We start from the raw sequence: 27,106 nt of genomic DNA on the forward strand, positions 1-27,106 counted from the left end.
AACATAATAGCACATCACAAGTACCGCCAGATAAATCATAAAGAATAATTAACAAATAATCGGTGAAACATTTAGCTAAATATGTTACGATAACTTAATTGGAAAAGCTTGCAGATATTAGATAGGCTTAGGACTTAAATATGTAAGGATAGGATTTAAGATGTTTAAAGCTAATTTAGAAAGAATGAAAGATGTTAAGTGATCAAGTTAATTTTTTGAGAAATTCGATTTTGGAAAACTGTTAAAATGATATATAATGAAATTCAACCAAGGGGATTAGAGGAAGTCACTTAAGAATGTTACAAAGATTGGTTTAATTACAAATAGGATGTTTGTTTGTTTGTTTTAAATTTTTGGAAAATCAATAAAAAAATTGGGGGGGGGGAATCGGCGAAACAATTACAATCTGTAATGTACTGTTAAGGAAGCAGTAACTAAAAAAATAAGCTAAGCATCACAATGGAAGCAAAAGTCCTGTCATAATTAACAGATCAATACAGCTTTTATAATCTATGAAACAACAACAACATAATAATAATAATCCGCTCCCTGTCCCCCAAGAACAGTACCTCTGTCTTGTCAGGATTCAACCTCAATCCATTAGCCGTCATCCATCCTCCAACCGCCTCCAGACACTCACACAGGACCTTCACTGCCTACACTGGTTCTGATTTGAAAGAGAGGTAGAGCTGGGTGTCATCTGCATATTGATGAACACCCAACCCCCCTGATGATCTCTCCCAGCGGCTGTATGTAGATGTTGAAAAGCATGGGGGAGAGGACGGAACCCTGAGGCACCCCACAAGTGAGAGCGCAGGGGTCTGAACACTCATCCCCCACCACCACTTTCTGAACACGGCCCAGGAGGAAGGAGCGGAACCACTGTATGACAGTGCCCCCAGCTCCCAGCCCCTCAAGACGGTCCAGAAGGATGTTATGGTCGATGGTGTCAAAGGCCACTGAGAGATCCAGCAGAACTAGGAAACAGCTCTCACCTTTGTCCCTAGCCCACCGGAGATCATTGACCAGTGCGACCAAGGCAGTTTCAGTCCCGTGGTGAAGCCTGAATCCCGACTGGAAGGGATCCAAATGGTCCGCATCCTCCAGGCGTGCTTGGAGTTGTTCAGCAACATTAACAAAATAGCAGCCAAAAATTAAACGTGGCACTTTAACTCTTTACAAATGCAGTACAAGTTCATACACACACTCTCAACACCACTGTGACTCATAATCTCTTGCTCTCTTCAGCTCATTCAAACACACATGCAAATAAATACACATAAACAGTAAGAGCTGTTCAACAGTGGAACAATCTCCCTTGGGAGTTTCTGGACTCTCCCTCCTTGGAGGTTTTTAAGCAGAGGTTGGATGGCTATCTGTCATAGATGCTTTAGCTGAGATTCCTGCATTGCAGGGGGCTGGACTGGATGACCCATGGGGTCCCTTCCAACTCTGCAATTCTTTGATTCTATGATGGTATGATAATAACTATGGCAGCAACTCCTTGGGGCTATAGCTCCACATGAAGCATTGGGGGGAATTATACCAATATGGTGCTGTTTTCCTCTTCCATGCAACTCTAGAAGCTGAGCTAAACATTCAGACGAACTCTGTGCTACTGCCCTTTCAGGGCAGTAAGAACATGAGAACAACCAAGCCGGATCAGACCAAAGGTCTGCCTGCTCCAACATCCTGTTTCCCACAGTGGCCAAACAGTTGCCTTTAGGAAGCCACTAAGCAGGGCCATGAAGATAACAGCTTTCCCCTGCCATTCTCCTTTTTCCACCCGCAGCAACTGATATTCAAAGGTATACTGCTCCAGAACAGGGAAGTTCCATTTAGTTCCATGGCTAATAGCCATTGATAACGCAGTTCCTCCACAAATTTGTCTTAACCCCATTTTAAGGCTGTTTTATGGCAGTATATCCCCTGGATGAATTGTCAGAAGGACTCACTTGTTTTAATTGGCTCCTGCATGCAGTGGTTACAGTAGCCTGGCAAAATAAGTTCACCAACAATGCGTACACAAAAATATTTGTCTGCCTCTGTAAGCATACCTACCTCTTCTTTATGGCATAAATGAGAACTGTCATTCCTGGTCACTTCTGCGTGGATCTTACTCACCGCAGGCGATCCAGGCGTGTGCCAGTTTGCAAGCCTGGAAAAGAAGCAACACTTCTGCTAATCCAAAGGATGAGCTCTATTTTAAATGGCTTCCTAGCATCAGGCATGCTGGGTTGAACCCCATGCCACCTTGAAGAAGGTTGGACACTAGGCTCTGTGGTTTAACCCACAGCGCCACCTGCATCCCGATAGGCAGGATAAAGGTAAAGGGACCCCTGACCATTAGGTCCAGTTGTGACCGACTCTGGGGTTGTGGCGCTCATCTCGCTTTATTGGCCGAGGGAACCAGCATACAGCTTCCAGGTCATGTGGCCAGCATGACTAAGCCGCTTCTGGCGAACCAGAGCAGCACACGGAAACGGCGTTTACCTTCCCACTAGAGTGGTACCTATTTATCTACTTGAACTTTGACGTGCTTTCGAACTGCTAGGTTGGCAGGAGCAGGGACCGAGCCACGGGAGCTCACCCCGTCGCGGGGATTCGAACCACCGACCTTCTGACTGGCAAGTCCTAGGCTCTGTGGATTAACCCACAGCGCCACCAGCGTCCCGATAGGCAGGATACACACAGACAAAAGTTACACGTTAGGTAAAGTGGTTTCCAAATGTGGAGAAGAAGAGCGAGATTCCTTAGGAGTGGGAGAACCAATAATCAGTGGGGTGCAAGGCCTCGGCCTAAGATACTGCTACCTAGTGTAGGTTCAAAAATACCTCGGCTGTTGTGACAGACTAAGTCTCTGTTAACAGCAGGGAGGGAGCAGAACAGTGTCACCCGCTCCAGGAATATACACGAGACATGGACAAAAATGTCCCAGTGGTCAAGAACTGGTGCTCTGTCCACATGGCATATCAAAAGGTGTCAGACACAGTCACTAGCATGGGCCGTGCTGTTCAGAACCTCAGTTACATCTAAGCCTTCTTCCATGCGTCGAGCGTGTGCAGATGAGAACTGGAGTTGGCTGCAGCACACAAACCGCTTGCCGTTCCTCCCAACCACGTCTGAGGCATGATGAACAGAGAACACTTTCTTCTTTGTGGAGATATTCTGTGCTTGTGGTATGCGCTCAGTACGTACTTTGAATGATGGCAGGAGTGAGAGAAAACACAATGTGCCATAAGCTGGCGTAAAGCATGCCAGTGTAAATTAAGCCAGCAAAAAGTTACACCAGATCCAAAATCGGGTTCATTCATAGAATCATAGAGTTGGAGGAGACCACAAGGGCCATCGAGTCCAACCCTCTGCCAAGCAGGAAACACCATCAGAGCACTCCTGACATATGGTTGTCAAGCCTCTGCTTAAAGACCTCCAAAGAAGGAGACGCCACCACACTCCTTGGCAGCAAATTCCACTGTCGAACAGCTCTTACTGCTGCTGCTGCTCCTTTGCCTAAGTCTGGCAGAGGAAAAACAAGCCTGTAAAACAGTGTTCTGTACCAGGTTGCCAGGTCACGCAACCAAGCTGAATGGGCCCAAGTCCCCTCTCTCTGGCACTGCCCGTACCACACCCCTAGGATACCCTTTTTGAGACTTATGCTGGCATTAGCTCAGCCAGCATTGAGTCAGGATGTGTAGCAGAAGAAGAAGAAGAGTTTGGATTTGATATCCCGCTTTATCACTACCCGAAGGTGTCTCAAAGCGGCTAACATTCTCCTTTCCCTTCCTCCCCCACAACAAACACTCTGTGAGGTGAGTGGGGCTGAGAGACTGCTTCATCTGAGATCTGCTTCATCCTACACTGCGTAACCCAGCAGATTGTGCCATAGAGAGCATTTTTAGATAAAATACCTTTAGAAAGACAGGCAACTGAGATGAAAGAAAATGAATTTGATGTGAATGAAATATATCAATTTGTGTTAATAATGGCTTAGAGGGCAATCCTATGAATGCTTACTCAGAATTTAAGACCCACCACATTCAATGAGACTTACTCCAAGGTAAACGTGTGCAGGATTGCAAACTCAGCGCTATGAAGTTTTCCAGGATCTGCACTGGCGTGTTTCCGTTCATCTCAACGGGGCTTGTATAGTAGAAATTCCTAGGGAACTGTGTTCAAACTCTTTTTTGAGTTTGAGTGCTTTTTTGAGTGCTAATATTGCAATATCAGCATTTTGGGTATGGCAAACATTTTCAAGGCACCAGAAATTTTGTTGTGGAGACCGTCACACAGTTGGGGGCGGGGGGCGGGGAAGAGATCAGTTTTCAAAACCATGGTTGGAACTTACTTCGAACACCATGCTGGACTTGTTTTGAAAACCATGCAAAAGCGAACCTAGGCAGTATAGAAACCTGAGGGCTTTTGCAACTACTGAAATCCAATTCCAGGTATAAGCTTGTGTCCCATAAATGCTTTGAAGCTGTGCAAAAAAAAAAAAAAAGTGCCTTGCTTTCTTTTGCAACTCCTTATATTCTCACTCAAGAGATTTGGAAAGATGAAAAGAATGATTGGGTCATATCAGAAACGGTTAAGAAATAAGCCATGAGCTTTGCCCACAGTCAAAATATACAGTGAAGACACAGCTGCTAATTCAGGCTTTGCTTATAGGCTTGTGTTACTCCAGAAGGACCTGGATGACTCTCCTCATCTTAACTGTGCAAAATTCTGGAACAACTGGATGAATAGGGCTCTGCCACGGATGTTGACTGTGCAGTGCTTTTTAAAGTTATCTGCTATGGGGCTTGCGTTTTTTTGTGGCTTTTAAAAAAAATGTACATCACCTTGTATGTGGAAGAAATAATACTAATAATACCAGCTCTAGAGCCTTTGGATTGGAACAGCTAGCGGCCAGTTGCCAGTGTCCACTTGGGGGGGGGGTGTGCCATGGTGGGGCAGCTGCAGGAATTCTTGCATGACACAGATGATTTAGATTCATTCAAAATGTTTTTGTTGTTGTTGTTATTATTATCATCCTCTGGGCGGCTTCCAGCATATATAAAAACATAGTAAAACATTACACATTAAAAGCTTCCCTATACCACAGAGCCTCTTGGGCTTGGTGATCAGAAGATCGGCAGTTCGAATCCCTGCTCCCATTGCTCAGTCCCTGCTCCTGCCAACCTAGCATTTCGAAAGCACGTCAAAGTGCAAGTAGAAAAATAGGTACCGCTCCAGCGGGAAGGTAAACGGCGTTTCCATGCGCTGCTCTGGTTAGCCAGAAGCGGTTTAGTCATGCTGGCCACATGACCCAGAAGCTGTACGCCGGCTCCCTCGGCCAATAAAGCGAGATGAGCACCACAACCCCAGAGTCGGCCATGACTGAACCTAATGGTCAGGGATACCTTTACCTTTACCTTTATCCTGCCTATCAAACTATCTCTTGTGGTCCTTCAGCTGTGATTGAATTTGAATGGCACTATTGTAACATTAAAATATATTGCATTGAAGGTTCTGGTTACATATACGGTCTGTGCATTAGTTGAAGAGGCGCAGGTTTAGGACAGTTTGCTTCGTAATTCCCAGAAACTGGACTTCTCAGGCACCCTTATTTGTGCAGAAAATGCACACTCCCTCCCTGGAAGAAAACAGTATCCTGCAAATCTCTGCTCATCTGCATAATCTTTTCTCCTATGCAACCAATAATCCGCTTATCTGTGTTTTGCTGATAATGCACGCTTGTCCCTTAGAACATCTGCTTTGGAGGCAGTAACTGAGTTAGGAGCTCTCTGCAACCAAGTCCACAAGAGCTCTGCATATTCTCCTTGAGCAATTGTTGCAACATGCACTATAGTAAGATGAAACTGCTGCCTCTTCTCACTTCGCAAACTAGATAGAAGGATGAACTCGGTGGTGCAATGTGTGTTTTCTATGTGGGCAGTCCCAGGTCAAATCCCCAACATCTCTGGCTAAAAGGATTCAGGTTGCATACTTGGGAAAGAGAATCACTACCCACCCAAATAGATAACACTGGCTAGATCGTGGCTGGGAAACGTTACAGCCTCCCTCTTCTTGTTGATTGACGGATTCAGATTAATGATATGCTGCCTTGGCTCAGTGAGCTGAGCCAAAAGTGGCTTACAACAGATGTCCACTTCAACCTGGCGTGCTGCGGCCCTGAAAAAGGCAAACCCCGTGCTAGGGATCATCAGGAAAGGAACTGAAAATAAAACTGCCGATATCACTATGCCACTTTGCAAATCTAGGGTGGGACCGCATTTAAACTATGGAACTCACATAGTTAAGGCCAGATTCCAGCCAGATTGGCATTTTTGGGCTGTTGCTCAAAAGTCTACAACGCTGGCCTACTGGAAGCAAGTGGTGACCATTTTCTTTGACTATGCTTTGTTTTGGAGAGCTGGACCATAAAGAAGGCTGATCGCCGAAGAATTGATGCTTTTGAATTATGGTGCTGGAGGAGACTCTTGAGAGTCCCATGGACTGCAAGAAGATCAAACCTCTCCATTCTTAAGGAAATAAGCCCTGAGTGCTCACTGGAAGGACAGATCGTGAAGCTGAGGCGCCAATACTTAGGCCACCTCATGAGAAGAGAAGACTCCCTGGAAAAGACCCTGATGTTGGGAAAGATGGAGGGCACAAGGAGAAGGGGATGACAGAGGACGAGATGGTTGTACAGTGTTCTCGAAGCTACCAGCATGAGTTTGACCAAGCTGTAGGAGGCAGTGGAAGACAGGAGTGCCTGGCGTGCTCTGGTCTATGGGGTCACGAAGAGTTGGACATAACTAAACGACTAAACAACAACATCCCTTACACCAGAGGTTTTCAACCAGTGTGCTGTGGTACCCTAGGCTACCTTGAATGATGATCAGGGGTGCCACAGGCAACAGTGGCCTCTGTCCGTCTTTCCTTCCCTCCCTCCTCTGATGCCTTCTCCTGTCTCTGCCTCCCAAAGGCTTGCACAGCTGTTTGTTGCAGCAGCCCCAACTACAAACTCCCCAGGCGAATGGTGCCTTTGGAGCTGGCCAGGGGGTCCTGATTGCCGGGAGCCGAGGCGGTCTCAGAGTAATAATAATAATAATTTATTATTTGTACCCCGCCCATCTCTGGGCGGCTTCCAATAAAGATTAAAAATACATTAAAATGTCACACATTAAAAACTTCCATGATGTCTTCTAAATGTCAGGTAGTTGTTTATCTCTTTGACATCTGATGGGAGTGTGTTCCACAGGGCAGGCACCACCACCAAGAAGGCCCTCTGCCTGGTTCCCTGTAACTTTGCTTCTCGCAGTGAGCGAACCACCAGAAGGCCCTCAGCGCTGGACCTCAGCGTCCGGGCAGAACGATGGGGGTGGAGAGTAAGCAAGCAAGCGGGCGAGGGAGCCCAGCCAGGCCAGTCTATCAACCCTTGCTGTTGGGAATGGACAGACAAGTCCCTGGCCCCTGTGAGGAGATGTGAGGAGGCATCTCTATTTGGGATGGGGTGGGGGGCAGCTAAGAGACCAGGAGCAACATCTGCACGGAGGACTCCAAAGGAGAGGAGCCTAGGGGAAGAGTCCACAAGGGAGGTTGTTGGAAAAGGAGTGAGAGGCTGCCAGCTCTGCAGGCAAGGGGTGACATAACAGCTCCTGAGCTGCATAGAGCAGTCGCAGAAAGAAAGTTTGTCAAGGGAGCCAGGGACCCAAAAAGGTTGAAAACCTCTGCCTTAGACAGACAAACGTTGCCATTTATTCTGCCTTCTTCCGGGTCCAAAAGGGCCACTTGTTGGTGGCCATGCGTCAGTTGGACTTGCCTAAAATACAGTAGTACCTCGGGTTAAGTACTTAATTTGTTCCGGAGGTCCGTTCTTAACCTGAAACTGTTCTTAACCTGAAGCACCACTTTAGCTAATGGGACCTCCTGCTGCCGCCGCGCCGCCGGAGCAGGATTTCTGTTCTCATCCTGAAGCAAAGTTCTTAACCTGAAGCATTATTTCTGGGTTGGCGGAGTCTGTAACCTGAAGCGTATGTAACCTGAGGTATCACTGTAGTCACCACCTGTATTTATTTAAACTTGTCACCCTTTAGATGTTGTTGGGCATTAAATCCCATTCTACCCTATCCAACATGGCCAATGGTGTTTTGGCAAGTGTTCAGTGTCTGGGGCTAGCTCAAGAATAGCTGGAAGGCCACAGATTCCCCATCCCTGATTAAGTAGAATTTTATCTCATCGAGGAGCACAGGGTTCCCCTCAGGTTCCATTTATCCTCACAACAACCCTGTGGGGTAGGAAAGGCTGAGAGATAGTGACTGGCCCTAAGCCACCCAACAGGTTTCACCACGGGCAGGGGATTCTAAAAAAACAAAAGAATTACTTAATGGGAGTCAAATTTCTCCAGAATCTGGCATCTGCATTGAGTTGCACATCCTGCACTTTTTCTTCCTGGCAGATACACCGCCCCAAATCTTTCCTGCAACATGCTTGAGGATTGAACTTTTATTTTTATTTTTGGTTTTTTTACTTCCTTTCAACGCCGTCTCTGTATACGGCCGGTTAGCCAGCATTTGTCTTGAGCCTCAGTTCTGCCCAGGAGATGATTGGCCACCATAAAGGACTGTAAGGAAATAAGAGAAATGGATTTTATTTGGCAGAGGAGAAGGAAGGACGTGTCTCCGAATGAAAGCGGTTGCGTAACACACATACACAGTGCCGTTCTGTTCTATAACTCTGGCCAAACTGCAGCGGGGAAGGAAAGTCACTGTATTCTGTAGACCTGGTCATTTTATTAGAAAATTAAGCCTGAAAGGCTGTGTGTGTGTGTGTGAACACAACCCTAGTGCTGCAAGAAGTAAGTAATTCATCAGTGTGCAGTTTCTAGAAGCTTCCACACCCTCAGCGTGGTACAGCTTTGCAAACAAGTCCATGGAAGTAGTTAGACAACTTTTTTTTTAACTAGCCCACGTTCTTATACTTCTCATTTGTGGTACACTAAAAAGGAAAGAGGGACTCAACTCTTCTTTAGTTTACAGAAGGTTTCCAGCTGTGTCGCTTGAGGAGATCCTTAGCGTGCCACAGGCGAGCAGCCATTTAGAAACCCGGGTAGTATAAGTTATCATTAATATTACATCGTAAGATTTAAAGGGTGAGACACGTCCGTCGTGCTGGTAGGCACAAGCATTCTGTAATTGTGTGTGCCAGCCATGACAATCCCAGAAGTCTCCAGTGCTCTGTTAGTACTAAATTATGGGAAGCTACTCAGATGACAAAATTATCCTGGAAATTGTGGAAATGAGATGACACAGATAACTAGGGCTGCTCCCGGGTGGTTTGAGAGCCAAAAGGAACTAGTTGCAATGCCCACAAGATGTGGTTTTCATTTTATTTATGAAATTTATATACTTCCCGTCATCCGAAAATCATAAGGTGGTTTACAGTATGAAAAGACAAAATGAGAACGCAAAATACATAACATAATAACGCACACCTATAGCCCCACCACAAACATATTTATTTATTTTTCAATTTTTGTATTAATTCCCCCCCCAAAAATTGAACAAATAAACATATAAACAAACTAGCAAACATACATCTCAACTGTATTTAAACCAAACTTCGTAACATTGTTAAGTGACTTCCTCGTATCCCTCTGGTTGAATTTCAGTGTAAATAATTTTAATGGTTTTCCAATACCTAAATTCTTAAAACAGTTAACTTAATCACTTAACATCTTTCTTTCTTTACATTTCAACTTTAAACATATTAATTCATCACATTACGCATTTAAATCCTAAGCCTATCTGATACTTGCAGGCAATCCAATTAGTTTAGTTTAACATATTTAAGTAAATAGTCTTTAAATTTCGTCCATTCTTCCTAGTAGTCTTCCTCGTTCTGGTCACGGACTCTTCCAGTCAGGTTGGCCAGCTCCAAAAAGTCCATCATCTTCATCTGCCATTCTTCCACTGTTGGTACTTCTTGTGTTTTCCAATTCTTAGCTAGTAAAATTCGAGCAGCAGTTGTGGCATACAAAAACAGTTTAACATCTTTCTTGGGCAGTTCCAAACCCGTTATTCCAAGAAGAAAGGCCTCTGGTTTCTTAATAAATGTATATGTCAACATGTTTTTCAATTCATTATAAATCTTCTCCCAGAAGTCTTTCACCTTGGGACAGGTCCACCACATGTGAAAAAAGGTACTTTCTTTTTCTTTACATTTCTAGCATAGATTATCACTATTGTGATAAATCTTTGCTACTTTTACTGGGGTTAAGTACCATCTATACATCATTTTCATAATATTTTCCTTTAAAACCGTGCATGCAGTGAACCACAAACATATTTAAAAGGCCTTAGATTGTTTCATCAGCCCAAGGCCTGGTTATAGAGGAATGGTCTTGTTGTCGCTGTGGGAAGCGAATTTAATAATTGCATTTTTTTGTACTTTATGCCATTTTTCTCTTGCTGTTGCATATCTCTTGATTGCCTCGGGCTGCTAAGTGGCTTATGAACTGGTAATAATAATGCCCCAGTGGAAAAGGCCCTTCTCCAGGTTGTTGCAAGGTAGACCTCCACAGGGGTTGGCGCAACCCAAAGATCTGAATGTCACGATGGCAGCCATGTCTGTAACTGAGTGGTCTTCCACCCTCTTGTTTATGTTGCAGTCGGTGTCCAGTCAGATGGAGAAAAGAGCTCGCCGCTTGAACAGGTTGATGAGGACCTTGCAGTGACGCAAAGTCAAATGAACTTTGTGTGCCCCATCACACAGGTAGGCAACACACACTCATACCTGGTGGGGAACATTCATGGTAGCTTCATTAGTTATCCCTAACCACTTCACCTCTGCTCACGACATCAATTTTTTGTCGTAGATGGATGTGTCAGTTGCCTATGTTCCAGTTAAAAGTTTTGGGCAAAGCCTGGACTGTCACACCAGAGCAGGTTTTCCCAAACTTAGGTCTCTAGCTGTTCCCTTCTAGTTGGGACGATGGGAGTTGTAGTCCAAAAATAGCTGGAGACCCTAGTTTGGGAAGCCCTAGAAGGAAGTAATTGTCCCGGTACTGATTAGAATGTAAATGTGTTAATGCTAATTCGCCCTTTTCTCCTATTTCCTTCTCTCATCTTCCTCTCCTTGTCTTCTGCTGTTGACTTTGACTCTGCAGTCTCTGTCTTCCTCCTGTTCTATTCATCTGCCTGGCCTTAAGCTTCTGAGTGTAGCAGCTTGTGTTATCCATAGCAGTCAAGGCATTAGGGCAGAACCACAGGACTCCCTTCACTACGCCAGCATCACTGATGCTCACCTGAACCAGGCTGGGCTGTGGCAAGGTGGCGGCATGGCTGGGGCTTTGTGGGCACATTGGTGGAGTCAATCCAGCACTCTTGCTAGGGCGTTCATGCAGCTTGGACGTCACCACCACCATCTGGCTGAGCTGCAGCGACACCAAGGTCAGGAGGGAGGTGCTACTGCATTGAACACACTCAAACACAGTACAGTAGACACACACACACACACACACACACACACACACACACACACGGCAATAGACCAGGCATAGGCAAACTCGGCCCTCCAGATGTTTTGGGACTACAACTCCCATGATCCCTAGCTAGCACAACCAGTGGTCAGGGATGATGGGAATTGTAGTCCCAAAACATCTGGAGGCCGAGTTTGCCTGTGCCTTATTTTTGCTATATTTACTTTTTAAGTTATGTTGGCTATTTTTACTTTTACTCTTGGTTTTTTTCCTCTTTCAGCAAGCTTTCCAAGTGGAGCTTTTGTTCCTAGTGGGTATCTTTCTAGGGCTTGAGATGTTTCAAATGAAATAAATGTATCAAAAAATAGGACAAGACTATTAAATGGTTACTCAGCAGATATTTTCCATGGCAGTGGAGTGCTATGGAGCTCAATTAAGAACATGGCTAACCACATCAAGATCTTTGCTAAGCACAGGTGGATTAATTATTGCAGGTAGAAATGAAGAAACCTGTCAAGAATAAAGTCTGTGGGCACTTCTACGAAGAAGAAGCCGTCCTGGACCTGATCCGACGCAAGGAACAGCGTGGCAAGAATGCTTGGTAAGCAACCATGACCAAAGGGGGAGGGAATTTTGCTAAGCGCCAAAACAAAAAAAAAGTAGGTTCTTTTAATAAATAGGTAAAGGCAGTTGCTTCTTTACACTGAGACACAAAGTCAGAGCAAAGTTATTACTAGAATCAGTAGTAGTAGTAAGGTAAAGGTAAAGGAACCCCTGACCATTAGGTCCAGTCGTGGCCGACTCTGGGGTTGCGGCGCTCATCTTGCTTTATTGGCCGAGGGAGCCAGCGTACAGCTTCTGGGTCATGTGGCCAGCATGACTAAGCCGCTTCTGGCAAACCAGAGCAGCGCATGGAAACGCTGTTTACCTTCACGCCGGAGCGGTACCTATTTATCTACTTGCACTTTGACGTGCTTTCAAACTGCTAGGTTGGCAGGAGCAGGGACCGAGCAATGGGAGCTCACCCCGTCGCGAGGATTCGAACCACCGACCTTCTGATCAGCAAGTCTCAGGCTCTGTGGTTTAACCCACAGTGCCACCCGCATCCCTCCGTAGTAGTAGTATTTATTTTTTGTACCCCAGCCACTCTTGGTGGCTTCCAACAGAATACACACAAAAAACACAGTCCACATTTCTGTACACTTGGAGGCAATGCACGCAATCCTGGCAGTGCTTTCTGTGAAGATTGGGGCCACTGTTGTTGCCTCTTGGATTTTGCCAACCCTTCCTTACTTCCAGGGTAAAACACAATACTGAAACATTTTAAAAAGCAATTTGGAATCAGGAGAATGGGCTTGGCTTCAAAGCTGCTGCGAATTATGCTCATTCACATCAATTCACATTGCATGCTGCGTCCGGAGATTTCAGGCTTGCGTTGGGGTGGGCGAGCGCTTCTTTTTCCATGTCGGTTTCATGCGTCCACTCATAATACCGTCCCGTCCCATTTGTGTGTTAGCCTCCCTGCCTATCTGGCTGGTGCGCACAAGAAGGAGGGACAGGGCAGTTTCCCACGTGAGGAGATCCTCTTCGGAGCCTGTAGAGGATATTCCCTTCGGGGATGGTCTCCTTTCAGGCGAAGGCACAGCAGGACTTTGCTAGTCAGGTGCTGTTGCCCACCTGAGAGGTGCTGGAGCGCAGCTAAAAAAAGCCCTGCTTTCCAGCTTGCAAAAACTTTAGAAGAGGTATGGTGCCTGGAGAAGGTCCTGAGAGTTGAACAGAGAGTCCTGAGGGCCATTCTAGCCTATTCTTCATTAAACTATTCCTAGAGAGGTGTGGCGCTGTGGGTTAAACCACAGAGCCTAGGACTTGCCGATCAGAAGGTCGGTGGTTTGAATCCCCACAACGGGGTGAGCTCCCGTTGCTCAGTCCCTGCTCCTGCCAACCTAGCAGTTTGAAAGCACGTCAAAGTTCAAGTAGATAAATAGATACCACTCCGGCGGGAAGGTAAACGGCGTTTCCGTGCACTGCTCTGGTTCGCCAGAAGTGGCTTTGTCATGCTGGCCACATGACCCAGAAGCTGTACGCCGGCTCCTTTGGCCAATAAAGCGAGATGAGCGCCACAACCCAGAGTTGTCTGCGATTGGACAGTTAGGTCAGGGGTCCCTTTACCTTTACCTAGAGAGGTGTACCTTGTTGGCCGGAGAGTTGAGGCCACATCCATAAGTTTTCTAGATAATGCACAGCAGACAGGCGTTGTGTATCGTAGAGAAGGCTGGCATTTCTGCAGCACATGACAATGTTGAGGAAGTGCCAGGAGGAAGTACAGGGATCATTTGGATCAGCATGAGCAAAACAAAACAAGAGGATCAGTTGCAGGGGCGTGAAGCCACCATCATGCCCTTGATCTGACTGCATTTTTAAATCCCAAGTTTTGGGTGCCCTCACCTCGAAAGCAACCGACAGGGCAGTCCTACAGATGCCTTCTCAGAAAGTAAGTCACGTTGACGAGCCTTGCTCCCGTGTAAATGGGTTAAAGGAAGGGAGTAGTTGAGCAGAATATTGTCCCATTCTGCCCTACACCTGTCCACCCGTGACAGGTGATGCAAAGTGTAATTTATATCTCAAGGTGTAATTAACACCTAGTGCAATATTAAAGTGAGGATGCAAATGTAACATCTGCAGTGCACAGTTACGAGGTGCTGTGTTCTGACTTGTTTTCTGGAACGGGCAGAAATGTCCAGTCTCTTCTTTTTGGCAGCTTCTGAAGTAGTTCCACCACAACCCTCTTTAAAGATAATTTCTGGCCGCGCACATCTATTACATGTATTCTTCATACATCTCGAGTGTTCCCTTGGGTAGAACAAACTAAACCCGAAAGCTCCCTTGCAAGCAGAAAACTGGCACACCAGGCAGAAATGTTGTAGCCCAACGTACTTTGTTTTGCAAGAATTCATCATGCAGGGTGTTGAAAAATGGTGGCTTAGATCCTGTGATCCAAGGATGTTCCCAGAAAGGGATTTTCTGCTACCTGCGTTTCACTCAAAGCAAGGTACCTCTGCTCAATTTTGGGCGCCCCTACCTCCCCCCAGAAGCCCCATACGCCATCCCATCCTCACAGACCCAGAGAATCTCCTGATCCCCCAGAGAGGATTTTTAAAGGATTGGAGGTGGGGGACTGAGCATTTTCCGTCTTATGGATCTCAGGAGCAAAGTCAGTATCTCTTACCTGCTCTGTTTTATCACTCCAAAACTCTACCACCTCATTCTGTTGCGTGGTATGGATCGGTTTGAGATGCTGTGATGGGACTATGGCCGTGTTTTCTATGTGGGGCTGCCCAAAGAGATGGTCCAGAGGCTTCATCTCGCACAAAGCACAACCATCAAGTTGCTGGGTGGTGGAGCTAGATGTCGTCATACCATGGCACTCCTAAAAGTAACCCCACAGGCTGCCTGTTGGCTGAGTTCAATATAAGATGCTCACTTCTGTGTATGATGCCCTGATGAGGAGCAAGATATCTGAAGGAATGTTAGGATATTTCCATTCCACCTTAAAAGGGAGCAGGCTTTGTGAGTCACAGAGTCTGCGCATGTCCTGTTCACAGGATGTTTATGTTTCTTATTGCTTTTGTTTCTCTCTCTGTCGGAGACACTGACACAGACAGTCATGTCTTTCTTTGTTCTGATCAACGCTGAATAAAGCTTGTAAATAATGCTCTCCTGAGTGCGACTTCTGCTGTCAATTATCTGCTGATAAGAGTGTGCATGAGCTCTGGAATGTGGCAAGATATTTTCTAGAAACTCATGTCGCTAATCGCTGATACTGCGTGCCTACGGGAGATCGATGGATTGTCCGGCAGACGGCTTGGGGCCATGATGGACTTTATCTCCCTGGCAGTATCCCAACAAGGAACACCTCTCCCATTAGTTGCCACACATCCTGCCTGTTCAATGGAGGCCCTCCTCACACGCTTGTTTCTGAAAGTAACCAGGATGGCAGGCACAAGGGAGGAGACCTTCTCGGTGGTAGCCCCCACGCCTCTGGAATTTATTTGCTTATCAGTTGTATTCCGCCTTTCCCACAAGGAGCTCAGGGGTTTTCTGCCTCCCCAGCTCAACACCATAAGAACCCTGTAAGGTACGTTAGGCGGAAAGTCTGTGACTGGCCCCGGGTCACCCAGTGAGCTTCCTGGCTGAATGGGGATTTGAACCCTCATCTCCCAGGGCTTAGTCCAATGCTCTAACCACTGCACCACACTGGCTGCCGTTGCTAGAAGGGCTTCATTGAACCTCACCAGTGCAGGGATTTGTGGAAGTTAAACAAACCCTGTTGTCATTGGCCTTTGCTTGAGATGTTTTGCCTTTTAGTACGAACCAGTATTTGAGTTGTTTTGATTTGGGGCTGCCTGAGTTTATTTAATTTTATCTGGCTTTTTATTATTATTAAGGGTGTTTGTCTTTTTTTAAAAAAAAAATTGCAACTGTATTGTACTTTTACATTTTAAGCCACCTTAAAAGTACAATTGGCCTTCTGGATATCCGTAAATAAATAAGAACAGAATCCCACTTCCACAAATTCCTCCCTCCTTCCTTAAACGACCCCACCCTAGCTCCTTCCTCCTCCGAACGGCTGAGAATAATCTCTGCGCTCAAGTAACATCGGCATTCCTGTGTCGCGCAGATTTGCTTTTTGACTTGAGGCTTCCTAGGCGCTTCACCAGAATTAATTAATCCTGGCAAAAACATGTGCCAAATAGATCATAATTGCCCTAACCACTTTGTAGACTGGGAGAAACAAACCCCAAACGGTGAGACTCCGCGGTTCGCCCAAGGCAAAGGCAACTAGCGAGGAGACACAGCGCAGAAGTAATGACTGCTGACTCTCGGCTCCAACTGCTGAGTCTGGGACAAGGTGCCTTCTTCCCAGGCAGAATGGGTCCATGGGGTGATGAGTAGGACCTCAAAAATAAAAATAAAAAGGGCTTTGGATTGGGGCTCCCTGGTCGGTAGAGTTTGGGGCCTCAAACAGTTTGGGTTGCGACGCACACAGTAACAATGGTTGTCAAGTTGTTGTGCGTTGTAGAGTCTTTGACAACAGTTTCCAGTACATATTGAGCAACTTTTTGTATGGGTGGCCGCCGTAAGACACGGGGGGGGGGATGTCCAACTCTTGACTGTGGGAAGAGGTTCATGTCTGAACTGTACACCCGCAACCCCCCCCCAAAAAAACACCCTTGAAGGCCACATTTGCACCATCCAAATAAAGCGCTCTTCAACCACTTCAAACACTTTGTGGCTTCCGACAAAGAATTCTTGGGGAGCATTGTTTGTTCAGGCTAGTGAGAGTTGGTAAGAAAAGCCTATTTCCCTCACAGAACTTCAATTTCCTGAGTTCCCTGGTTAGTGGGATGGGTGCATAACTTCCCACATTTCGCCAAGGAAAATGGGGACGTGCTATTCCATTATTATTATTATTATTATTATTATTATTATTATTATTATTATTATTACCCCGCCCACCTGACTGGGTGGCCCCAGCTTCCAACATATATAAAAACAGAAATGAACATTTTTTTTAAAAAACCCTTTTCTATACAGGGCTGCCGTGAGGCGTCTACTATAGGTTGTATAGTTACTAATCTCCTTGGCTCGGGAGGGTCGCGTAATTCCATACCTTCCAACAATTCTCCAATGAAAATAGCAACGTCCTAAGGAAAAGTGGGACTTTCAGGGGGTCAAATCAGAAACGGGGACGGCTTCTCTAAATCAGGGGTGTCCCTGGAAAATAAGGACACTTGGAGGGTCTGTGGTTGGAAGATTCAGGACAGACAGAAGAAAGATGGCCGCAATGACCATGTGCTGTCTTCACTGTCCGGAGGAGTGCTATTGAGCTCAGATGCTTCTCTGCGGCTTCGCATGATTATCTGACCAGGCACTCTGGGAAGAGGATATTGGACTAGATGTGCCATTGACCTGACCTTGCAGGCTTTTCTTATGTTCTTGTGAAAGACACAGCTTCTCCAGTGCAATAAATTACAGTGGTACCTCGGGTTACAGACGCTTCAGGTTACAGATTCCGCTAACCCAGAAATAGTACCTCGGGTTAAAAACTTTACCTCAGGATGAGAACAGAAATCGTGCGGTGGCAGCAGGAGTCCCCATTAGCTAAAGTGGTACCTCAGGTTAAGAACAGTTTCAGGTTAAGAACGGACCTCCAGAACAAATTACGTTCTTAACCCGAGGTACCACTGTATTATTATTATTATTATTATTATTATTATTATTATTATTATTAAATCCCTTTATCAGTTTATATTCATGAAGAACCTCGAAGCTATATGCAAAAATAAAAACCATGATGCAGTACATTGATATTCATATACATACTTATTTAAAATACCTTTATGCTGTTACAAAATCAACAGCGACTAGGCCAGGATTTGCGTTATGGGAAGGCCTATTGGGATTAGAACGCCTTCACGAGGCACCCAAATCCCAAATGACACTCTGAGCATCATTTCAGGTTAGGCATGATGGGTCTGGTAGTTTTCTTTGTGTTTTCCACAAAACGAAAGGCTTGCTCCTATGTCGAAGTAAGCCCCCACAACTCTCACTTACCCCCTTCTACAGTGTCTATTTTGCAAAAGCAGTTTCCCCTCTAGTTTCAATATAGTTCTGAGCCTTTTGCATATTCATAAAATGAATACTCTTGATCACGTTTGAGCCCACAGGTAGAGAGGACCCTATTAACTTTGCATAATTCTACTTCAAAATTTGGATTTTTTTTCTTTTCTTAAAAGCAACTGGTGAAGAATAATAAGGAGAAGGAAATTCTGTGCATTGCACCAAACTCCATGCTTTGGCATGGAGCAAAAAAACATACTGTTGGAGTCGAGTGCCAGAGTTTGAGGTTTTGGCTAGAATTGATTATTTCCCATGACATTTGCTTCGCTGCAGTTTCTCAGTGCGGCCCAAGGCAAACTGCTTCTCTTATCTGTCTGCCCCGTCTCTTCAGATTCATCAGCAGGGTGAGAATATAGAAGTTGCCGTTTGTAAAGTTCTTTGAAGGCCTAAAACAATATGCAGAGATTACAGTCTGCAATGCTATTACCTATTATTACTACCACGGGCAAATTGCGTTCCACTTAAGACTGATCTACAAGCAGAAACGTTCATATATCTCAGCGCATTCAACCTCCCCGGGGGCATCTATTCCCACCTGCTCAGGAAAATTGCATTCCTTGTCATGTGTCTCCCCAAAACAGATTACTGCTACCCAGCAGGGAAGGAGATCAACATCGCATTGCACCTTGCTGATCTGGCTGATCTCAGAAAAAGAAGAGTCCTAACAGAACCTAGGAAAGGCAACACATTTTCAAATCGCACTACAAAAAGTTGGCATAGCAGAGGAGGAAAACTAGGCGAAAGAGAAGGCTGTCATGATAAAAACAGCTTCTTATTCGCCGTTATCAAATCGTTCTTCTCCTTTGTATTGATTGTAGACATTGAAAAATTCCAGTACAGTGGTACCTCGGGTTAAGTACTTAATTCGTTCTGGAGGTCCGTTCTTAACCTGAAACCGTTCTTAACCTGAGGTACCACTTTAGCTAATGGGGCCTCCCGCTGCCACACGATTTCTGTTCTCATCCTGAAGCAAAGTTCTTAACCTGAGGTACTATTTCTGGGTTAGCAGAGTCTGTAACCTGAAGCGTCTGTAACCTGAAGCATCTGTAACCCGAGGTGTCATTGTAATCCTGAACCATAATTCAGTACACTGGATCTGCCCACATAGAGGTAGTATGTCAGTTTCAGAGTCTTTATGATTTTGAAAATGGTGTTTTGCTGTTGGGGGGAATGCTGTGGGAATGTGGACAGGAAAAGTCTTCTTCCCTATGTATTTGATTTCCCATTCCTTGTAGGTAGCCAGTGGAAACCACCGCTGGACCTGAAGGTAAACCAAAGTGAGAAATTCCGTTCTGCTGATTTTACTGGGGTCACTTTCTCTCCCTGTCTTTTTACAGCTGCCCCAAGGTTGGCTGCAGTAACCTCACCGTCAGGAGATCAGACCTGGTGCCGGATGAAGCCGTTAAGAGAGCAATCGACAGTCAGAGTAAACAGAGCCGGTCAACACAGTAGAAGTCAGCTGGCACTCCCGGCGGCTGTTACGACAAAGAAAATGTGATGTTAGAAGAGGTCGCCTGAGATAAGTTGCTGATTGCCAGGTGGTTGTGTAACCGGTTGTTATTTCAAGTATTCCAATTGCAGGCAAAGTTGAAGGTCTGACCTGTCGCCGAAAGCATTTTCCTTGCTCCTTCGAGAGTGCCAGGCGTAAAACGCTGCCACCCAACCTGTTTTTTAATTCCTTTTTAAAAATGTCACCCAGCAGTTGACGTCTTGCGTTCTGTAAATAAAAACGTATTTTTCTCATTGCCAGAGTCTGCTAAGTAAAAGAGTTCACGTTGCAAAGCAACCCCTTCAATCTTTTTAAAGAAAGGCCTACGCTTGGCTAACGCTGCAGTTCCATAACAGGCTGGTCTGAAGGCATGCAAGGCCAACTCTGTGTCAAAGCTAAGCAGGTCTGAGTCTGATCAGAGCCTGGATGGGAGACCACCTGGGAACCACACTTGGGCTCTGGGAGGGAAGAAAGGCAGGATGTAAATGTGGAGAAATTAATACAGGCCTCCCCCTACTTACAATTGATTCACATGCAACTGTATATATGTGTAACCAATGGCGTAGCATTGCCCCGTGTGCAGAATTGTCAGGGGCACAAAATTTCAACACCCGGTTCTGCCTCAATACAGCCCCGTTGAAAACAGCTTCTCCACGTGACCTCTTCAGACAATGGAACAACTCTTGTTTTCCTATCTCTGAGGCCATGATTTCCTGGGTGACCTGGACACTATTAGGCAGTTGAATACGCATGCATACTCCATCCATTTTCCTCCCTCCCCACCCCCACCGCATGGCTGGCAACCCACCCTACGCCACTCTGTGCAGTGCCAGGAAATAAATAGATTCAAACCAGGAAATAGTGGGAGAGAGCTGGAGAGTCCTTGTGGCTCCCTGGAGCCCAAAGAGGATGTCAGTGAGGGCAGAGGAAGCCCTGAAGAAACCCGAAGCACAGCTTTGTTTAGGTTGCTCAGCTTCCCCGCCTAACAGCTGGTGTGCGGGGTAGCACAGCAGCAGCCGATTTCCAGCTCATCCTCTAGCCTGCCCCAGAGCTTCAGCTCCATATATTTTGGTCTGGATTGGAGAGAGCTCTGGAGAACAAGAAAAAAGCTGGTGTTCAGAGGTGCTCCCCACTTAAACACAATTTTCGATTCTGTGCATGGGTACCCAGAACGTAACCCCCACATTATGGGGAGATGCCTGTAAATAAGGCTGTTGTGTTACAAAGGCACATCAAGGCCCTGGCTGGGGCAGTTCTGGGCAGGAACGAGTCCTGTGACTATTTGTTCTGGGTGAGCCAAAGGAGGGGGCGACGCCATCTCATCTGAAACAGCCAAGTGGTGTGGCAGCTGCTAGGGGCAACAGTTCTTACAGTGGTCATCCGAGCAACACCTCTTGGAAAAATCCTCATTGCAAGCACGTCATTCTTTCAGCTTCTCCGGAGCGTGACGATTCCAGGATTGGGGAGGGCTGCTGGAAGAATGCTGGCGATAATTTGAAGCACAGCATTTCACGGGGAAGAGCACATGGGCCATTGCATCAATCGCCCCGCACAGCGGGTGGAAACTGTTGCCACATACTTGATGTTGTTTTTACCTTTCCTTCATCCCTCGCTCGGATTAAGCAACACCTGATGAAGCCATGAAACCCAGAGGGCAAGACCCTTGTAAACAGGAGGCAAAGAGCATTCAGGCAGGAGAGACCTGCCTCTGGCTTAAAGACATGCTCTGCTCTCCTGCAGGTGAGCACAATTGCTGGCATGCCAAACCAAGCCACGCTGCCCACCGCTATGCTGGCATCGCGTCAGGGCTATGCTTTGAAACTGCCATAAGAGAGGGGCTGTCAGACAGCTGGTGGAACACCGTCCAAGACAGGTGGGCTCTTGGTTTATGGAGCTGAGCAGATTTGCTTGACAAGCTGACATTTCCCCCAGTTTTATTTTCAATGGAAGAAGCTGCTTTGATTGGCGTTTGTCCATACGTTTTCCCTCTGATTCCAAGCCAAGGAACCGGGAAACAAATGTTTTCTTGCCTTGCAGTCTACACACACTCGTTTTGGCTTTCGGCGTTCCGTTGTTGTTGTTTTTCTCTCTCCGCAGAGCCATAATTCTGCGTGAAATGTTAGGAAACAGATGCCAGGCAGCAGGCAGCACTGGGCTAGGCAAACCAATAGCATGAAGCCATTTCCTGTGTCTAGATGCTCCTTTGGGATGTCTGGTCCAGGCTGCACTGACTGAGCATCTTTCCTTTGTGTAAGAAGCTGGTAGAATAGGCTGGGATGGTCCTGGTGGTCAAGGTGTTGGTAGGAACACTAAGCCTTTGGCCCATATCCATGTCAGTGTTTGCTTACATTTATCCTTTCTGTGTCTCTTTCTTTTACCTCTGAGAAAGCTTATGCTGGAATAAGGTGCCACACGACTCTTAGCTGCTACTGCTACAGTGGACCTAACAGTGTTAACACCTCTCCTTGTGACACTTGTCATTCAGTTCCTTCCCTCTGTTGTCTCACCCACTACTGCCATTCTAAATATGTGGATGTATTCTGCAACATGTTGTCAATACTTCAATAGGATCTTAATAGCAGACCCTTCACACTTCAACCTGATTTAGTACCGTATTTTTCACTCCACAAGACGCACCTAGTTTTTAGAGGAGGAAAACAAGAAACAAAATATTCTGAACGAAACAGTGGATGTATGATTTTTGTGGTTCGTGCTGTGGCCACAGACATGTGATCTGATGGTGAATTTGGGGTGACCCAATGCAAAAATCCTGAGGATCCATGGGCTTTTACCTCCCCCTCCCAGGCAGCCTCCTTTACCGCGTCCCTTATCTCCCTCCCGATCGCTTGCCGATCAGCTGCTTCCTTTCAACACCCCCTTCCTTCTTGTTTGCCTTAGTATCTTTTCCTTAGCTGGAACAGTTTTTTGCTCCTCCTTTTCTTCTAATTTCTCTCCTCATTGCTTGTTTTAGTACTCCTGTCTCCTCTCCTTGCAAGTTTGCTGTCTTTACCTCCCCCGGCAGCCTCCTTTACCAGCAACCTTACCTCCCTCCTGATCGCTTGTCGATCAGCGGCTTTGTTTCAACACCCACTTCCCTCTTTCAAAAAAACAAAACAAAAAAAATGATCTTTTCTCCCCTGGGCAATTTGGCTCCAGGGACCACACATTCGCTCCATAAGACGCACAGACATTTCCCCTTACTTTTTAGGAAGAAAAAAGTGTGTCTTATGGAGTGAAAAATAACGGTGGTTGTTCCCAATGTTTCCACATTATTGCCAGCTGCAGAAGTACTCTTGTGATGTAACGCAGCAAAAACAGGACCCCCCCCAAAAAAATAAATAAATCACCCTGCAGTATTTATGGTATTTAAAGTTGCAGGATATCAGCCTGGATAGCTCAGTTGGTTAGAGTGTGGTGCTGATAACGCCAGTGTTGTAGGTTCGATCCCTGTATGGGACAGCTGAATATCCCTGCACTGCAAGGGGTTGAACTAGATAATCCTCAGGATCTTTTCCAGCTCTGCAGTTCTATGATCCAGCAGGAAGCTGTGCTCTTATGGACAAATTTATGGCTATGTTCTACCTTCACTGCTGCTGGAATCTGCAGGTGAGCAGCGTGCTGTTGCATTCATGTCCAGCTTGCAGGCTCCCCACGGACATCTGCTTGGCCGCCGTGATGCTGGACTAGACGATTCACTGGCCTCATCCAGCACATTTGCGTGGCAAGTCCCCTCCCCCATGTGAAATGAAGACACTGGACACATTATTTAAGGTTAATGGGCATAAAAAGGCCACAACTTTATTGATTACAGAATTGAAAGGTATTGGCCTTAGGCATTGGCTCCTATCGACTACCCGGCATGGAGACCGACAGAAGCAGAGAAAGGCAGGGGAAGGGGGGGGGGACTACAAGCTCCTCACAGAACCGAGTGAACAAGGGAGGCAATTAAGGAAGCAAGAAGTGCGCGGAGTCTCAAGCAGCCAGCCCCCCCCCAGCACCCGGATACTTTACCAACCCCTGATTGTTCCGGCGGGACTCCGGGGCGCAGATCTTAAAGCCGCGTGGCGAACCGCTGCGCTGAATTTCCGCACATCCAAGAAAGGTAAGCCGCTGGGACTCCTGGTTAGTGATTTCAGCTTTTCCCAGACCTGAGTCCCGCAGTGGTTTCAGCGCAAGGGGTAGCAGGCAGAGCGAGGCGGCACACGCAACGGTCTGAACGAAAACAGCAGGAAAAGAAAAGACAGCAACGAAAAACGCAAAAACCTCGTCGGCACGGGTCCCGGAGTGAATAAAAAAAACCACTTGGCTGGCAAGGGGAAAGAGGGCGGTCCCCGGGCGTGCCTGGCCTTAAGTAGGCTAGGCCACGCCTCCCCAGCCCGCCGATTGGCGGACCGGGTCGCAGGCACGCCCGGGGATTCCCTGGATCTCATGGGGGCAAAAGGCCAGCCCCCGCGTGTGTGGGAGGGGGTAACCCGCAACCCCCTCTCCTCCCAAGGTCGGAAATGGCTTTGTCTCCCCCCCCCCCATTTTTTTTTATTCATTTTATAACACAAACAGAAAAACAATACAAACAAATTCTTGTCATATCCTTATTTTTTCTAAACATTGTTAGGTGGGCTTCCCCAAGTCCCACCTATCTGATTTTCATTTTACTTCATCTTTAGCAGTTTCCATATATCATAGTTTCTAACCATCTTTTTTTTTAATCACACTTAAGATAACTTCTTAATTTATCACTTACAAATAATACTATTTTAAAATACACTATCTTCTACTTCTAACCCTACATCCTATATCCACTTCCAAAGCTATTCTAAGATTTAAATATTAACATATTTTTTCAAATATTCCTTAAACTTCTTCCAGTCTTCTTCCATCGTTTCTTCTCTCTGGTTTCGGAGTCTCCCGGTCAGTTTGGCAAGTTCCATATAGTCCATCATCTTCATCTGCCATTCTTTGATAGTTGGTAAATCTTGCATCTTCCAGCAGATTTGTCTTATGTGTTACATTCTTAAGATACAAGACATACACCAGTTGTGGTGAGGAAGCACTATGTCCACCCCAAAACATTTGCAGGCACAAACTGGAAAAGGAGAGTTGTGTATAACCACCCCAATAAACATCATGAGCACAAATCATGAATGCACAATGATACCAGAAAATTTGTCCTTAGAGAAGACCCATTGAAATTAACAGACCTAAGTTAATGTCCATTGTTTTCAATGGGCCTCCTCCGAGTATGGCTAATGCTGGTTGCAATGCTAAGCTCCTCACTTCATTCGCATACAACATGGTGTTGTTGTTGTTCTTTAGTCATTTAGTCGTGTCCAACTCTTCATGACCCCATGGACCAGAGCACGCCAGGCACTCCTGTCTTCTACTGCCTCCCGCAGTTTGGTCAGACTCATGTTTGTAGCTTCGAGAACACTGTCCAACCATCTCGTCCTCTGTCATCCCCTTCTCCTTGTGCTCTCAATCTTTCCCAACATCAGGGTCTTTTCTAGGGAATCTTCTCTTCTCATGATTTCCTTAAGAATGGATAGGTTTGATCTTCTTGCAGTCCAGGGGACTCTCAAGAGTCTCCTCCAGCACCATAATTCAAAAGCATCAATTCTTCGGCGATCAGCCTTCTTTATGGTCCAGCTCTCACGTCCATACATCACTACTGGGAAAACCATGGCTTTAACTATCCGGACCTTACATGGTGTTGCAGAAATACTGAATAAAAACAGTACGGGAGCAGTCCTGAAATGGGCGTCATTCCAAGCCATCTGAAAGGGTCATTGGAAGACTCCCATGCCTGACAATACAATACAACCTTTCCTGTTTTTTTGCTTGGCATCAAGCACACATGCCACCGAATTATCCCTGATAAGATAGCCACGTGCATAAGTAAGAAGGGCTGTTTGTAACTTCGAACTGAGCAATGGCAGCTTTGAGAAGGTCATACTTCCAAAATAAAAGAGGAAATGAAAGCCATGCCATCGGTAATGAATTTTATATCCTTAACTGCAGGCACTCTGCGTGTTCTCTTTCAACTGGATGCAGAAGCGTCTTTCCTGACGGCAAGCCATTTGAGCTTTCAAAGCTGCCTTATATTGTACCTTCAGCCCACAAGCCTAGTTAGAGGGCAATCGTTTCTGTTTTGGCAATTTGAGCCTGCAATTTTTTTTAATAATTAATCAAGTGAAAGGGGAGGGCCTTTTTAGTTGTGGCTCCCCATCTGCGGAATTCTCTCCCCAATGAGGTCTGCCTGGTGCCTTCATTGATATCTTTTTTAGCACCAGGTAAAGATGAACATTCCCCAACCCCACCCCTGGATTTTGATAGGCTAAGGCAGCCTTCCGCAGCTTTGGGTCTCCAGATACTTTTGGACTACAACTCCCATCATCCATGGCCGCTTGTCCTGCTAGCTAAGGATGATGGAAGTTGTAGTCCAACATTTGGGAATCTGATTTTGGAAAGGTTGGGCGATGCTCTTTTGTTAACTAGTGTGCCGCCAAATTTTCCTGCGGCTGTTATGTGGGGTGGTTTCTTTTCTGTTTTTATGGTATAATGTATTTATATTTTAAATGTGTTATAAATCGCTTGGAGACCTTTGGGTAACGAAAGACAAATAAGACAAATATGAAGACTTATTTTTCCGGGCCAAAAGTTAAAAAGGGAAATGAAAAGACACTGACTCGAGTGTTTTCACTTGTGTAATCAACTTCTGGGGCATGTGAAGAGGGGGGAGGGATATTGAATGGGGTTTCAAAGCTCGTCTCTCTGATTTGCAAATATCCCATAATAACAACAACAAAGGATGCTTTCATGCTGCGTAGATTGGAATGGAGCGAAGTCAGGAGATGAGTGTTCATAAGATGTTGGCTGAGCTCCTTCACACTCCTGGCACAAACCCCTGTCTCTTTCGCTAGGGCTAATGATGCCCTGAAGCTTCAAGAACAGAGGTGTCTCCCTTTGTTAAGCATGGGAGCAGTCACATGCCCACAGGGGATCACGGCTACTTCCTATCACTGGATTCATCCATTATTGTTGCATTGAACATTTAGGGAGAAAGAGAATTTGAGGACAGGGGCTTTGTGGTGTGACTCCACCTCACTTTCCTAAGTAAGCGTGTGCTTGGCTTACACGGAAGTTGTACAGTCATACCCCAGGTTGAATGTGCTTCAGGTTGAGCACTTTTGGCTTGCGCTCCGCGGCAACCCGGAAGTAACGGGGTGCGTTACTTCCGGGTTTTGCCGCTCACGCATGCACAGACCGTCAAAATGACGTCACGCGCATGCGCAGAAGTGGCAAAACGCAGCACGCGCAGACGCGATGTCATGTCTTACGTTCTATTCAGGATGCGAATGGGGCTACGGAACGAATCCCGTTCGCATCCCGAGGTACCACTGTACTGCTGGAACGACAACCAGATTCTGTTAACAAAGCCCTTTTCGGTTTTATGTGTGGTGTTAAGGCCTTCCATGTTT

The 27,106-nt window shown here is 46.1% G+C and overlaps 1 protein-coding gene and 1 long non-coding RNA gene across 4 annotated transcripts in view; one reads left to right on the forward strand and one right to left on the reverse strand.

Moving 5' to 3' along the window:
• The window catches only part of NSMCE2 (NSE2 (MMS21) homolog, SMC5-SMC6 complex SUMO ligase), a 213,190-nt gene extending 193,303 nt beyond the window's left edge, over nucleotides 1-19,887 (forward strand). For all 3 annotated transcript variants that reach the window (XM_081205195.1, XM_081205196.1, XM_081205197.1), the window contains 3 exons: nucleotides 10,652-10,755; nucleotides 11,956-12,062; nucleotides 19,480-19,887. In XM_081205195.1, the coding sequence (XP_081061321.1) occupies nucleotides 10,652-10,755; nucleotides 11,956-12,062; nucleotides 19,480-19,594 (326 nt within the window). In that variant the 3' untranslated portion in view covers nucleotides 19,595-19,887. The remainder of the gene's footprint in view (nucleotides 1-10,651; nucleotides 10,756-11,955; nucleotides 12,063-19,479) is intronic.
• The window catches only part of LOC308593180, a 441,755-nt gene that overhangs the window by 124,008 nt on the left and 290,641 nt on the right, over nucleotides 1-27,106 (reverse strand). Inside the window, exon 3 of the long non-coding RNA XR_014010820.1 lies at nucleotides 24,397-24,641. This is a non-coding gene — a long non-coding RNA (uncharacterized lncRNA). The remainder of the gene's footprint in view (nucleotides 1-24,396; nucleotides 24,642-27,106) is intronic.

Source organism: Podarcis bocagei, assembly GCF_964188305.1.
Source record: "Podarcis bocagei genome assembly, chromosome: 8".
Lineage (NCBI taxonomy): Eukaryota > Metazoa > Chordata > Lepidosauria > Squamata > Lacertidae > Podarcis > Podarcis bocagei.